The sequence below is a fragment of the Symphalangus syndactylus genome, chromosome 5, assembly GCF_028878055.3.
Source record: "Symphalangus syndactylus isolate Jambi chromosome 5, NHGRI_mSymSyn1-v2.1_pri, whole genome shotgun sequence".
Lineage (NCBI taxonomy): Eukaryota > Metazoa > Chordata > Mammalia > Primates > Hylobatidae > Symphalangus > Symphalangus syndactylus.
Window position 1 is genome coordinate 35,078,121 of NC_072427.2, and position 15,501 is coordinate 35,093,621.

At 36.8% G+C, this 15,501-nt stretch overlaps 2 protein-coding genes across 6 annotated transcripts in view; one reads left to right on the forward strand and one right to left on the reverse strand.

Annotated features, from left to right (window-relative positions):
- The window catches only part of LRRC49 (leucine rich repeat containing 49), a 161,367-nt gene extending 157,424 nt beyond the window's left edge, over positions 1-3,943 (reverse strand). The window contains exons 1-3 of one of the 4 annotated variants that reach the window (XM_055277921.2): positions 3,753-3,943; positions 3,059-3,115; positions 799-886 (exon numbers count right to left, since the gene is read on the reverse strand). In XM_055277921.2, the coding sequence (XP_055133896.1) occupies positions 799-886; positions 3,059-3,115; positions 3,753-3,800 (193 nt within the window). In that variant the 5' untranslated portion in view covers positions 3,801-3,943. Of the gene's footprint in view, positions 1-789; positions 887-3,043; positions 3,116-3,752 lie in introns of all 4 variants that reach the window. The other 3 variants (XM_055277917.2, XM_055277920.2, XM_055277918.2) reach the window with 3 other exon arrangements.
- Positions 3,944-4,043: 100 nt separating this feature from the next.
- Positions 4,044-15,289, forward strand: THAP10 (THAP domain containing 10). 2 transcript variants are annotated; one of them, XM_055277924.2, is made up of 4 exons: positions 4,100-4,851; positions 8,927-8,947; positions 13,735-13,882; positions 13,992-15,289. In XM_055277924.2, exons 1-4 carry the CDS (start codon positions 4,423-4,425, stop codon positions 14,186-14,188), a joined length of 795 nt encoding a protein of 264 aa, XP_055133899.1. In that variant the 5' UTR covers positions 4,100-4,422; the 3' UTR covers positions 14,189-15,289. The 2 variants fall into 2 exon arrangements, with proteins under 2 accessions (XP_055133900.1, XP_055133899.1); XM_055277925.2 differs by lacking the exon at positions 8,927-8,947 and having other exon boundaries at positions 4,044-4,851.
- Positions 15,290-15,501: the final 212 nt, after the last annotated feature.

The following is a 15,501-nucleotide window of genomic DNA, read 5'->3' on the forward strand; positions in this document are numbered from 1 at the left end:
GGCCTATACTGATCAGCCCTCTCATATAAACTCCTAAGAGGTAGAGGCAGTTTTGTATATGTGGATTCAGAAGTGTTTAACATGAGCACATTACAGAAAGCTAATGGCTGTCAGCAGCAAACCAAGATTCAAATGTGAAGGAACGTTTTCTTTGATTTGAAAAATATATTTCAGAAATATAACCAGATCACATGAGGCAGTATTTGTCAAAGGATGACCCACAAACCATATACCTCAGAATCACTTGTGACATTATTAAAATGCACATTTCCAAATCCCGCTTAAGACCTACAAAATCATAATGGGGAAGATGGAGGGGGAGCACTAAGAATGTGCATTTTTAACAAGATTCCAAGTGATAGACACTAGAGTTTAAAGCCTTTAATATAAAATCTATAATTATATGTGATAGTAACAGGGAAAGATTGTTTCTTCTCTACTCCTGACTTTACATTCTTTCCTGATTTCCTTAATATTTGTGTGCCCATACTCTTACTCTCACTAATTAGCGACTTCCAAATACTGTTCTAATATGGTATTTGAAACATTCTTTTTCCATTCTCTAGTGTATAGCCCACCCTCAAAGTAAAATAATAACAGCTTTTTTCTGTATTGGAAATAATCTATTATGCTACACATATTCAACCAATGATTTAAAAAAATATCAAACCAATTTGGTCCCAGTGAACCATTTCATTTTAAATTCAAGTTTATTTGGATCTAGTAATTCAACATTATTAAACACTTAATATTATTCAAAGATAATGACCACATCTGATCTCTACTCACTGACAATACCTTGCCTACTTGAGTAGTTTCTTTCAAGGTCATGTTGTAAAAGTCTACCAGGGAATGACGGTGGGTCTTTATTTAGCTTGAATTCAACCTGAAAAACATTATTAAAGAAAAAAATATTTGGAGACGAATTTAACACCAAGCAGTGAAGATAAATTTAAAAAAACGTAATAACTGATACACATGGTACAATGTGGATGAACCTTGAAGACATCATGCTAAGTGAAAGAAAACTGACACAAAATACCACACTGGCAAATCCATAGAGATGGAAAGCATATTTGTGGCTTCCAGGCATTTAAGAGAAGCAAGGAATGGGAAGTAACTGCTTAATGGGTACAGGGATTCCATTTGGAATGACGAAAAAATTCTGGAACTAGATAGAGGTGATGGCTGCACCTCTATCATTGTATTTTACCACCCACAAAATCAGGGTCAATTTTATGAGGTCAGATAAAAGATACTCCAAGCTGAGACACTTCCAATCCCTCCACGCTCTCACCACAAATACAATGATTAAAAGAATCATTTGCTACAAAAAAAAGCACACAATATAAATAAAATGCTGTTGAAAAAAATCACTGTTTTGATCATTATAATCCTTTTAAATGTCCTATTATAATATAATAAAATTGTATATTTAAACCTTCTAAGATCTAAAATAATTATCTGGTGGGAGGACTGAGAAAAACAAAACCAGAACAACTTCTTATGATTAGCCACAAAAAACCCCAAATATGTATCTTGAATAAATTAAGATGCTTCTAATGTATCCATACTATAAACATTATGTTGGCATTTGCATTATATCCTTAGGAATTATATGACCTAAAGGTATTTTCTCAGAATAGATGTCCACACAAGAGAAAGTGAATGGTTTGGTAAAATATTTAGATGAGGCACACAGTTCCTAGAAACATTATAATGGTGGAAAAGGATTTGTCCAGAGAAATCAATTAGGAAAGTTCTGGAGAGAATCCATTATGCTCAATTATAATAAATAATATTTTCAATTAATCTAACTGCTGTTTATTTGAGATGATCAAATTGTCTATTTTCTGAGTGTTTACCATTTTCATATTCATATATAATGTAATCAACAGCTGCCTCCTTGACTAACGATATCCTTCCGTTTACCTTCCTCATGCCTTTTCTTACCCTTCTTCATGCTGTTATGTGTGAACTCTGCCCTTCACTTTAGAGTTCTTCCAGTGACGCCTATTTAATAACTTTTTAGGACACACCTGAATTGTGATGGTTAGAGGTTTCCAACTTGGTCAAAGGAGGAAAAATCATGTTGTGTCTTGAGACATAGTGTGTAGAAAGTAGGTAAATATAAATGCTGAGGTGAGACAGAAGGGAAAGAAAAACATGTTTATCTCAAAATCTCAAAAATTAAATCAAAAGCCAGAAATTCTAGAAATGCTAGAGACATTATGGGCAAATAGCCCGGGGGAAAAAATCTCATATTCATTATCGTAACTTCTAAATAACATTAAGTCTAATATGTGTCCACTTCTAACCTGTTTTTTTCTTCCCTGATTTTAAATGGGATGTGTGGATATGCCCTCCCAATTACCATTTTACCTAAGGTGTCATCAGTAGTAAGACATACCATTATTTTACCCTCTATTAAGAAAGAAAAAAAACCTCCCCAATTAAACTATGACATGCCATCAATTTTAAGAAGGCTCCTGATTTCAGAAATGTATAAATATCACTGGGTGCGGTGGCTGTTGCCTGTAATCCCAGCTCTTTGAGAGGCCAAGGCAGGCGGATTGCTTCAGCTCAGGAGCTCGAGAACAGCCTGGGCAACATGGTGAAACCTGTCTCTACAAAACATACAAAAATATTAGCCGGGCGTGGTGGCATGCACCTGTGGTCCCAGCTACTCAGGAGGCTGAGGTGGGAGGATTGCTTGAGCCTGGGAGGCAGAGGTTGCAGTGAGCCAAAATTGTGCCACTGCACCCCAGCGCCCCAGCCTGGGTGATACAGCTAGACCCTGTCTCAAGAAAAAAAAAAAGTGTAAATGTCAAAAAAAAAGCTCTTACCTTTTGTAATCAATAAAATAACATTAAGTTTTTTAAAGAGGGCTATTTTAGCTTTATGTAGGCAGAAAGTAAGAACTAGCTTTAAACTGGAAATCAAAGCAAATCTACTTAAATTTTTCAGTTTAGAATCTATCTACACTTTAAGTCATGTTACTATTTGTGTAGAATTTAAAACAATCTTCAATTTAAATGCCAACCTTCTTAAATCTTACTTTGTTTTTTTCAGGAAGCGATGATGTTTGAATAACCAGATGAAGCCCGCAGTTCACCTGAAATGTAAAAATTAAGCCATAAAATTTGCTTTTAATAGACAAACACATATTTCCAAAAAAAGGTACAAATAAAAATATAACAAAAAAATTAGAACACAATGCTCCATTTCTGTTTCTGGTAAATGATCTTCTTCTGAGGATTTGCTGAAAACAATAAAATCACATCTAAGAATTAAAAGGTTTCACTGATTTATTTTCCAAAATGTCGGCAGCAGTTTAACCCTCTAGTTAGTACCTCAGGCTTTCGACATTTGCCATTCAGGTCTAAATAAACATCTCAATGAGACAGGTGAAGGAGGTGGGAGTCCCTAATGATAAATTCTCTTCACAGTTAAAAGGAAAAGAAAAGAATAAGGAATTGACTGGCCAAAGGAATTTAAATAAACCCAAGCCTTTCACAGCAGACCAGCTCCACCTTCTGGGGAGCCCAGATCCTGGACAAGACTTTGAGTACCCATCATATAATATTAAATTGTGCCTTGGTCCAGCCCACGAACCTCAAACCCTGGTCAGACAATAGCTTGAGTAGACCCAGTGGTCCCGGTCCCAATAATACAGCCCATCTCCTAGGACAAAGACGCCAGTCAGAAAGAGTACCAATGGGAAGAAAGAGAAAGTAGAAGGCCCAACTTACGTTGTTCGCAGCCCGGCCAGAAACAGAGCGATATTTCCCGGGAATCATGATAGGAGACAGTCCAGGTTCTCTGTTAGATCTGCCTTCGAGGTGACGCCACAGCGGAGATTCAAAGAGACCCGAAAGAGGTCATCTCCCAGGCAACCTGCTCCGGGTTACCATGGAAACAACCATTTCCGGTCTGGACCTCTCCCGAATCGATAGAGCCACACAGTCGTTGCAGCTTCTGGTTGTATTCGTGAGAGCCCAGTGCGTCACCACTTCCTCATTCTATTTTCCCAGCCTCATAAAAACAGAGCGGGAGTATTGGGAGGAGGATAAGCTGGGGAAGAGGCTGGCCACATTGGTTGCTATGACAACCACCACTTCCGGTCCGTTCCTCTTTACGGCCCACCTCAGCGCTGCCCGCGCGAAATTTGTATCCCTCTGCTTGTGTCCACTGGCTCCTGGGGAGCAGTGCAGGGAGGAGGAGGAGGAAAATATCAAAGAGCCCTCCCACTGGGGGCCCCAGATCGCCACTTCCGGTGACCAGAGGTAGGGAAGGAAACAATCCCGACCTGGAGTGGACAGGTGAGGAGGGGAGGACTTGCCTCGCCGAGGCCGCTGCGAGGAGCGTGCCCAAGGGCGAAGGTCCAGGGAGCCCGGCTCCCGCGCACCGAAGACGGTCGCCATGCCGGCCCGTTGTGTGGCCGCTCACTGCGGCAACACCACCAAGTCTGGGAAGTCGCTGTTCCGCTTCCCCAAGGACCGGGCCGTGCGGCTGCTCTGGGACCGCTTCGTGCGGGGCTGCCGCGCCGACTGGTACGGAGGCAATGACCGCTCGGTCATCTGCTCTGACCACTTTGCCCCAGCCTGTTTTGACGTCTCTTCGGTTATCCAGAAGAACCTGCGCTTCTCCCAGCGCCTGAGGCTGGTGGCAGGCGCCGTGCCCACCCTGCACCGGGTGCCCGCCCCGGCATCTAAGGGGGGAGAGGAGGGAGACCAAGCAGGCCGCCCGGACACGAGAGGAGAGCTCCAGGCAGCCAGGCATTCTGAGGCTGCCCCAGGTCCAGTCTCCTGTACACGCCCCCGAGCTGGGAAGCAGGCTGCGGCTTCACAGGTAAAGAGAGACCACCGAAGGTTGTGTAAGGACCCCTGGACTCTAGCTGGGCTCCTCCACTTAGTGTCACCTTGGGAAAGGCACCTCATCTCAAAAGTTCCTGTTTTCTAATCTGCAAAGTTACGGGTGTGCTTTAGAGGTGATCTCCAAGGTCCCACTTAGCATTAACATTTTGGAATTAAGTGACCCAGTTAATTCCTTCTAACTGCTCCTCCCCCAAAACACACACACACACACACACACACACACACACACACATACAGTCTTGTCCTGCAGAGTAGTGAGTTGCTTTCACTCGTTGCTCCAGAGTTTTTAAATAGAAAGGGTTTAATTTGAGCAAATCTCCAGGATTGGAGTGCTTGAAACTGTGTTTGCATAATATTACATAAGCTTGAGGAAAGTCCCTTATTTGTATCACAAATGATGGGGCGAAGGAGATGTGGAGCTACAGATGAAGATGGAGCTTGCTAATAAATCCCTTAAGCTTCCTTTTGACTGATAACTCGCTCTAGCTGCCTTTAAGTTCAGTATCCTTGGTGAGCTGAATTTCCCCATCTTGCTCTCTTCTGCCTACTTTTCTGTTCCTTCTAAACATTGTTTGCACTCATTTTGCATCTAGTTACTACTACGTTCTTCCCCACTTACCATTTTAAAGAAAACTTTCCAGCCTTCCTTGTGATAAACTTCAGCCTTACCACCATTACACAGATTAAATTATAGCAAGAGGTTAGTAATTTCCTCAGGGGTCTGTAATCCTTACTTAGGTCCGGTTGCCAGACCAACACTCTTTCTGCAGTACTAACCTGCTTCCTACATTGGGGTGGGTGTTTAAGACCCTTTAATGGCATCTTGCAATTATTAAGATAAAGAGCAAAATTATTAACCCAATTTACATGGCTCTGCATGTTTTTTCCCCCTGCATACCACACTAGCCCTATCCAAGGCCACTGTCCCTGTTGCTCACTGTGTACCATCATGCTGACCTTTCAGTTCTTGGACATACTATACTATATTACTTCCAACCAACAAGACTTTGCTCAGTTGTTCCATGTATTATAATATCCTGGAACTATGCCCTCCCACTCCCATCATTACCAATTAAGTCTTTTTCCTTTAAAAATCAGCTAAACATTTTCCCCTTGATCCCTTAGTTATGTACTCTCATTCTTCGTGTACTCCATGTGATTCAATAGCACAGATACTTCAGTAGCACTTACCATAATTGCCATGAAATAATTGTGTAGTTTGCTTAATATTTGTTTCTCATATTAGAATGTAAGCTCCATGAGAGCTAGGATCATGTTTGCCATTGTATTGCAGTGCCTAAAACAATATTTTACAAATTTAAGTAATTCAATAAATATTTATGGAATGATTACATGACTATAGGAACAAATTTTTGCATTATAATTGAATTTTCAATTATCTGCCAGTTTGCCTCCTCACCAAGCTGTATACCTCTCAAGATAGCTGTCCTTTCCTTGAACCATCTGTCCAGCATCACCACCTATGCAAACTTTGCCCAAACATATACATCCATATACATATGAGAGATAAATACTAAACATGTGCCACACACATCCCCCTACACCATTTTTCTTCTTCATAATTACACAACCTAATAAAAAATTGGGAGAAGAAAAGCCAAGTTAGTCAAACAACCAAAGTCTTTGTAACCCATAAAAACTAACCATTGGGAAACAGATCCAACATACATAATAAATCTGTTTTCCGTTTAGTAAATGTAACCAGCCAACATTTATAACAATCCATAGTACATTAATATACTTGCTGAATTACTAGAAAACTATGTGTGAGTTCCAAAATAGTCACTTTAAAAGTATATAAGGTTAAAAAAAAGATTTTGAGTTGATAGCAATAAATGTTTAGCCTGGTCTGGATAAAGAACCCTAATCACATCGCTAAAAAAATTGGCTTGTCTATCTGACTTCTTCCCGTACCCAATGTTTTTCTTCCCAATCCCAGGACTAACTGTCTAAAAATCAGATTTCCAGTCATTCTACAACATTTATTGAAGAGCTGTTGTAGACACTGTTCTGGGTGCTTGGTGCTATATGTAGATAAATATAAATATGAATGTTACATATCTTTAGGGGGCTTCCGAAAAGACACCACTTCCAAGGAAAGAAAGGGGCTTGATTATTGTTTTCCCTTAACTGTTAATTTTGCATTCTTTTTTTAAAAACCCAACTGAATTTTTTAAATTGTTTACTTGAACTATAGCAAATACACAGAAAAGTGAACAAATCTTAAGTGGACAAGTCATTAAATTATCATAAACTGAACATGTGTAACTACAACCCAAGTCAAAGAAACAGAACATTGCTAGCACCCTAGGAGTCCCTATATCACCCCATATCCAGCCCCTCCCCTCTCCCCGAAGGTAACCAAGTTTGCTTTTTTTTTTTTTTTTTTTGGATTTCATATAAATCAAATCATACTGTAGCCATTTTCTGTGTCTGGCTTCTTTTGTTCAACATTACATTTTTGAGATTCATCCATATTGTTGCATATAACAGTAGTTCGTTTTCATTATTATGTAGTATTCCATTGTATGAATATACCAAAATTTGTCTGTCTATTGTTGAACATTTGGGTTGCTACCCATTGGGGCTATCATAAGTAATACTACTATAAACTCTCTTGTAATGTGTTGTGGTCCACATGTGCACACATTTCTGAGGATATATACCTAGAATTGCTGGGTCATAGTATTATATTAAACTTCAGTAGATAATACCAAATAGTTTTCTAAAATACTTGTACCAATTTACACTTCTACCACAAGTATGATAGTTTCCATTGTTCCACATTCTTGCCCATACGTGGGATTTCTAGTCTTTCACATCTGAGTCCATTTGCAGAGTGTGTAGTAGTGTTTTTGCTTTTCATCCCCTAATTACTGATGAAATTAGTAAGGAAACACTTTTTCAAATATTAATTGGATATCTGGGTAGCCTTCAGTGACATGCCCTTTTAAATCTATCCCATTTTTCTGTTGGATTGTCTGTCTTTTCTTGTTGATTTAGAATTTTTGATAGATTCTACCTGGAAGTCCTTTTTCAGTTAAATGTTTTTATCTTCTCCCACTATGGGTTGCCTCTTGGTTCTTAATAATGTCTTTTGATGTACTGAAGTTCTTAATTCTGATGTAGTCCAAATTAGCAATAATTTTCTTTATGCTTAATACTTAAAACATTCTACTATGCTGTTTGTAATAAACTTTGTTGTTTTTACTTTTTATATTTAGATCTAATTCAGAATTGATTTTTGTGTTTGGTGTGAGGTAGGATTTAAGTTTCATTTTTCCCAACATTGATACCCATTTGACTCAGCATCTTTTATTGAAACTAGTGGCATTTCTTCTTGGCCTTGCAATGTCAACTTTGTCATAAATCAAGTGCCCTTTATATGCATAGGTCTGTTTCCACATACTTTATTCTGTCTCACTTATCTGTTTGCCTAAGCAAAAGTATCACAGTGTCTTATATAGCTTTATTAAGAATTAATATTCAATTGATTAATACCTCTTACCTTGTTCATGTTTGTGGATATTTTGACTATGTTGGACTCTTTAGATTTCTAGATACATTTCAGAATTGGTTTGTCAATTTTCACAAATTACCTACTAGGATTTTGATTATGACTCCATGGAATTCATAAATGAATGTGGGAATAAATGGCATATTGACAATATTGACTCTCCTAATCCATGAACATATATCTCCATTTATTTGGGTTTTTAAATTTCTCTTAAAAGTGTTTTATGGCATTTGATGTAGAAGTCTTATATATCTTTCATTAGATTTATTCACAGCTATTTGATTTTGCTACTATAAATGGTATTTTAAATTTTATAATCTGTAAGTGTATATTGATAAATTAATTTTTGTTGAACTTGTATCCAAAAACCTTGTTAAACTCACTTATTAATATCAGTAGTTTATAAATTCTCTTGAATTTTATACATGTACAAAAATATCATCTGAAAAAAGTGTTTGATGTTTGTGTTTTTATTTCGTATTCTTCCTGTTGCACTGGCTTGAACCTCCAGTACAGTGTGGGAACAGAAGAGGTGAGGGGAATCCTTTTCTCATTCCTAATTTCAGAGGGAAAGCCTTTAATATTTCCCCATTTGATATGATTTTTACTTTAGTTTTTTATAGCTCTCTTTGTAATAAAAAGAAATGTTCCCCTTTATTCCTAGTTTAGATTATAAATAACGGTGAATTTTATCAAATGGTTGTTCTCAATCTATTAAGGATAGCATTTTTATTATGTTAATGTAGTAAATTATATTGCTTGGTTTTAAAATATAGAATCAAACTTGCATGGCTAAAATAAACTCAATTTGGTCAAAGTGCTTTATTCTTTCCCATATTGCTTAATAAAATATTAGCTAAAATAAAATATTTAGGATTTTTGTATCTGTGTGCATGAGTGAAACTGGTCTACAGTTTTTTTCTTTCTTGGAATGCCTTTCTCAGGTTTGGTATGAAGATTATGCCAACAGATTTGGAATTGTTCTCTCTTTTTTCATCCTCTGGAAATTTCATATAAAATGGCATATATGCATTAATAAATTTGGTATTAATATTTGTTAGAATTCATTGATAAGAGGGGAGTTTTCCTTTTGGAAAGGTTTTTTATGGTGGATTCAATTTCTTTGTTATAAGGTTATTCAGAGTTCTTTTGTTTATCCATTTTGATAAATAGTATTTTTTAATTTGTCTGTTCCATCTAAATTTTTAAATGTATTGACACAAAACCTTCATGATAATCTTGTATTTGAAAAAAATTCTGTTTGAGCCGAGGTAATTTTTGCTTTTTCATTTTTTCTTGATCAGCTTCACCAGATGGTTTATGGATTTTTTTTTTCTGTTTTAGACGGAGGCTCACTCTGTCACACAGGCTGAAGTGCAGTGGCTCAATCTCGGCTCACTACAACCTCTGCCACCCGGGTTCAAGCGATTCTCCTGTCTCAGGCTTCCGAGTAGCTGGGATTACATGTGCCTGCCACCACGCTGGCTAATTTTTGTATTTTTAGTAGAGATGGGGTTTCACCATCTTGGCCAGGCTGGTCTTGAACTCCTAACCTTGTGATCCACCTGCCTCAGCCTCCCAAAGTGCTGGGATTACAGGCATGAGCCACCACACCCCACCGGTTTATCAATTTTTATTAGTCTTTTCCAAGAACAGACTTTGCCTTGTTGATCTTCTCTCTAGAATTTTTTTCATGTATTTCGCTTATTCATTATTCCCTTCCTCTACTTTTTAAAATTTTGTCCACTGCTCTGTCTTTAACTTCTTAAGAAGTTAAATTATATCATTGATTTTCAGAATTTTTATGGTGAATGTTAAATGGCACAGCTAAGTTTCACAAGCTTATTTCCTAAATGTAGAATTCAGTAGAGTGGTGTTGATAGAGGAAAACCTGGGTCCTGAGAGGGGGATATGTTAGAGATATTTTGTGGAATACTTTTTGCATGATATTAATAATTCTAACCTAAATTAAGCCCAGTTAATTTTTCTATCGTAATATATGCATTAAAGATTATAAGTCCCCACCTAACATGGCTTTACTGAATCTTACAAGTTTTAGGTATGGAGTATTTTTATTATTTAGCATAAAATATCTAATTTCCATTGTGATTTTATCTTTTATTCGTGGGTTAATTAAAAGTATATTTTTTAATTTCCATATCTCTGGGTATTTTTTAGTTAAATTTTTGCAATAGCTTTCTAGGTCAATTACACTACTGCCAGAGAAAATACAGTATATGGACTTAATCTTTTGAAATTTGTTGAAACTTGTAACATGCCCAAAATAGTTTTTTAAATGTTCCATATGTACTTGAAATGAATGTGCGTACTGCAGTTGGATAGTGTTCCACTGATATCTATTAATCATGTTTAAATTTCCTATATCCTTTTGGAATTTTTATCTTAATTAATTACTAACAAAGTGATGTTGCAATCTTCCACTGCGATTTTGAATTTACATATTAATCTTCAAATTCTACCCATTTTGTAGTATAGATCTTGAAGCTATGTTATTAGGTTATTAGCAATGTTGTTAAATATGTATATATTTTGAAGCTATGTTATTAGGTATGTAGTGCTAATATAGCAACACCAGCTTTCTTTAACTTAGTGTTTGCATAGTACATCTGTTTCCATCCTTCTACTTTCAATCTTTCTGTGTCCTTAAAAGTTTAGGCATTATTCTGTCTTATGGTTACCCCATTGAAGAGAATGTATCTTTTTTCCTCTGGCTGCTATTAAGTTTTTCTCTTCATTTTCCAGTTTTACTGTATTGTGCATAGGTTTGGTTTCTGTTGTTTTTATTTTGATAAATAGAAAGGGTTTATAGTACTTTTGTAAAACCATGTCTTAATGCCTTCTATCCATTTTGATAAATTCTCAGCTGTTATTTGTTCAAATATTGCGTCTGCCCCATTTTATGTTATACTTTTAAATCTTATCCCTTATGTCTGTTATGACATTTTCTATATTTTCTGTTTTCCTTTTGTCTCTTTCTGCCTCATTCTAGATACTTTCTTTTGACTCATGTGCTGGTGGATTAATACGTGCCTGGAAATTCTGCCTCTAAGCTTTTAATCTGAAGAAGCAATCAGATATCTGCACAAGAGATTTATGTTCAAATATTTCTAGTAATATGGATTGTTTTAATAAATTGTAGTATATCTGTATAATACATTCCTATGTGGCAATAAAAATTATGATTTAGAATATTTAATAACAGATTATATATAAAATAACTGGGAAAACTAAGTTATAAAGCATTATATTATCTCAATTTTTAAAAATACACAGGAAAAGACAAAAAACATCAAAATATAAAGTTTTAGCTATGGATTGTGAGATTATGACTAATTTTTAGCTTCTTTTTGCTTCTCTGGTGCAAATTTTTGCGGTAAAAAATGTATTATTGTTATAAAGGGAATAAAAGTTATTTTTTAAACACTGATTAAATTTCTAAAACTATTTTATCCAGAATACACCTTTTTGTAAAGAAATATGTGTTTATTCTGGACTTTGACAATACTTGGCTTAGAAGTAGATATAACTAGTGAAAATTGGTCATGATTTAATAAACGTGGAGATAAACCCTTTAAATAAGATTCGTGTTACAAAGGGACTCTTCACAAGAATTTCTTTACAAAGTTTCTTTTTTTTTTCCGTGTGTGTGTGTGTGTGTGTGTGTGTGTGTGTGTCTGTATGTGTTTGAAACAGAGCCTCACTCTGTCGCCCAGGCTGGAGTGCAGTGGTGTGATTTTGGCTCACTGCAACCTCTGCCTCCCGGCTTCAAGCAATTATTGTGCCTCAGCCTCCCGAGTAGCTGATGTGCCACCATGCCAGCTAATTTTTGTATTTTAGTAGAGGTGGGGTTTCACCATGTTGGCTAAGCTGATCTCGAACTCCTGACCTCAAGTGATCCGCCTGCCTCAGCCTCCTGAAGTGCTGGGAGGCGTGAGCTACTGTGTGCGGCCACAAAGTTTCTTTAACTTGGGTATCAATAGCCTATGGTACAGCCACCAAAGACACCTACTAAAATATGTTTTCAGTGGTTTGAAGGCAGCTGCCACTACTGCTAAACACTTTAATTTTGTTTTCATTTCTCTATCACTTACTTTCCCTCCTCCCAGGCCCTCTTAACTTTTCCAGATATCTTTTCTTACCCTCTTCCACATAATCTCTAGGTACCCTGTCTTATATTACCTTTTACATATCAAAACCCTCCTTCTTTCTACCTCTTACTCATGTTAATTCCCCCACAAATCAAATTTCACCGCCTGGCACAATAGCACACGCCTGTAATCCCAGCACTTTGGGAGGCTGAGGCAGGCGGATCACTTGAGGCCAGGAGTTTGAGACCAGCCTGGTCACCATGGTGAAACATTATCTCTACTAAAAATACAAAAAATTAGCCAGGCATGGTGGCAGGCACCTGTAATCCCAGCTACTTGGGAGGCTGAGGCACGAGAATTGCTTGAACCCAGGAGGTGGATGTTGCAGTGAGCCAAGATCATGCTTCTGCACTCCGGCCTGGGTGACAGAGGGAGATCCCTGTATCAAAAAAAAAAAAAAAAAAATTCCATTTCACAATGTAGTTTTTCTCAGGAAAGTTTTAAAAGTCATTTATCTTATTAAAGGAGACTTCTGTAAAGTATAAAGAACAAATGATTAGGTTTTCTAGAATAATATGACTGCTAAGGTACCAAATAAGTTAATACCGATAGTATCATCTTGGCTGGGCGCGGTGCCTCATGCCTGTAATCCCAACACTTTGGGAGGCCGAGGCGGGCAGATCACCTGAGGTCAGGAGTTCGAGACCAGCCTGGCTAACATGGTGAAACCCTGTTTCTACTAAAAATACAAAAAAATTAGCTGGGCATGGTGGCGCCTGCCTGTAATACCAGCTACTTGGGAAGCTGAGGCAGGAGAATCACTTGAATCCGGCAGTCAGAGATTGCAGTGAGCCGAGATCGCACCATTGCACTCCAGCTTGGGCAACAAGAGCAAAACTCCATCTCAAAAAAAAAAAAAAAAGTATTATCTCTTCTAGCTGTTGATTTAAGAAAAAAAAAATTAGTTGTAAGCAAATAGCTTATGCATTCTGGCTGACCAGAATTCATGATTTATAAGTGGAAAAAAGACAGTATGGCAGAATTCATAAAAGCTTGGACTATAGATTCACCTTGCCTAGGTTCAAATATCAGCCTTACTAATATGTGACTGAAAATTTTCAGCTGTACTGTTTTACTACTTGTAACTTTTGAAAGATAAAACCCTATAAGGTACACTTTAATATGTTTCTCCTCTGATTTATATTTTTAGATTACATGTGAAAATGAAGTTGTGCAAACCCAACCCCATGCTGGTAATCCATCTAATATTGTCACTTCAGTACCTACTCACTGTGAAGAAGGCCCAGTGCATAAAAGTACACAAATTTCTTTGAAAAGGCCCCGTCACCGTAGTGTGGGTATGTTTTGACTCTTCAATGGATTAAGCAATTGAAATGATCTTTTGTATATTAAAGATATATGAAAAGCAAAGTTAACTCATAGGTACTTATGCTTATTCTCTTTCAGGTATTCAAGCCAAAGTGAAAGCGTTTGGAAAAAGACTGTGTAATGCAACTACTCAGACAGATGAATTGTGGTCTAGAACTTCCTCTCTCTTTGACATTTACTCCAGTGATTCAGAAACAGATACAGACTGGGATATCAAGAGTGAACAGAGTGATTTGTCTTATATAGCTGTACAGGTGAAAGAAGAAACATGTTAAAAACTCAACATCAAATGCTCTGATGTGCTATAGATTTTCAAATCTTTACTCACATAATTATCTCTTTGCTATTATAAATCTTTCACTTCAAGATAATTTGACAGTTGAGTATCAGCAAAATTTGTTTAGCTCTAAGGCAAAAGTTTGCTTGCTTGCCAACACAATGAAGATAATCCCTACCCACAAACATCCCTATTCTCTACTTTCACCCTTTTTTTTTCTTTTAATCCTTTTGGTAGAAATCAGGTTACAAAGCAAAACCACAATATCAACAACATTTCCTAATCAAAATTAAGCATTGAATATTTGTTTAAGCTTAGTTCAGAAGCAATGCTCCTATGGGACTTGACATTTGCTAGTTAGAATGTCCCTACTCTTCTAAATAATTTGAAGGTATAGAGCAGTAACACAGTAACAGTGAGCACAGCCAAGCCTGACACTAATAAATGATTTGGTAGTGAAGCCAGGACATCTACCCTTGACTATTTTTTATGTTATTTATTTATTAGTTTGTCCATTTGTAACATATATAGATCTGTCCTGTGAGCATTTCTGATGAATCTATGGTTCTTACAGAAATTTTTCAAAGGGAATCAATTTAGAGATAGAGTTTTCATATACTTACATTAACTTATTAATGAAATCTGTTTGCATCAGTGCTTACTGCAACACATTAATTAGCTTGATTAATTTAGATTAGAATCATTAACATCATGAAGAAAAGTACTACATTTCTAATGTATTCCCATTGCAGGTGTTAGGTTTTTTTTCTGTCAACACCTCTCTTTTGAATTCTACATTTGAGAAATAAGCATGGAAATATTAGCTGCCGCATCTGCCATTCACCAGGAAAAATTTCTATGGCAATACCATGAAGTAAACTGTTACAATAGTTTCTGAGAAGCATACTATAACTCTGATCTTCCATTGAGAATAACAAAAATAAATATCAATTTTACACCTCACATATCCTCTTAGTTCTGGTTGATTAGAAGAACTTGCATGTATTTTTATCCTAGAAAGTTTAAATAATACATCAAAGTTATTTTCTTCCAAATCTAATTTTATGTCTGCTTTAAGGAAAATAAAATATTAATAGGAGTTGTGAGCCTGAACAATGATTGTGTAAAAACATAGCATTATTATTACTTTCATTATTGTTATTGCTATTTTGACTTGAATTTGAGATGACTGTTTTTTGTTTGCTTGTTTTAGAGACAGGGTCTTGTTCTATCACCCAGCTGGAATGTAGTGGTGCAATCATAGCTCATTGTAACCTCAAACTCCTGGACTCAAACGATCCTCCCACCTCA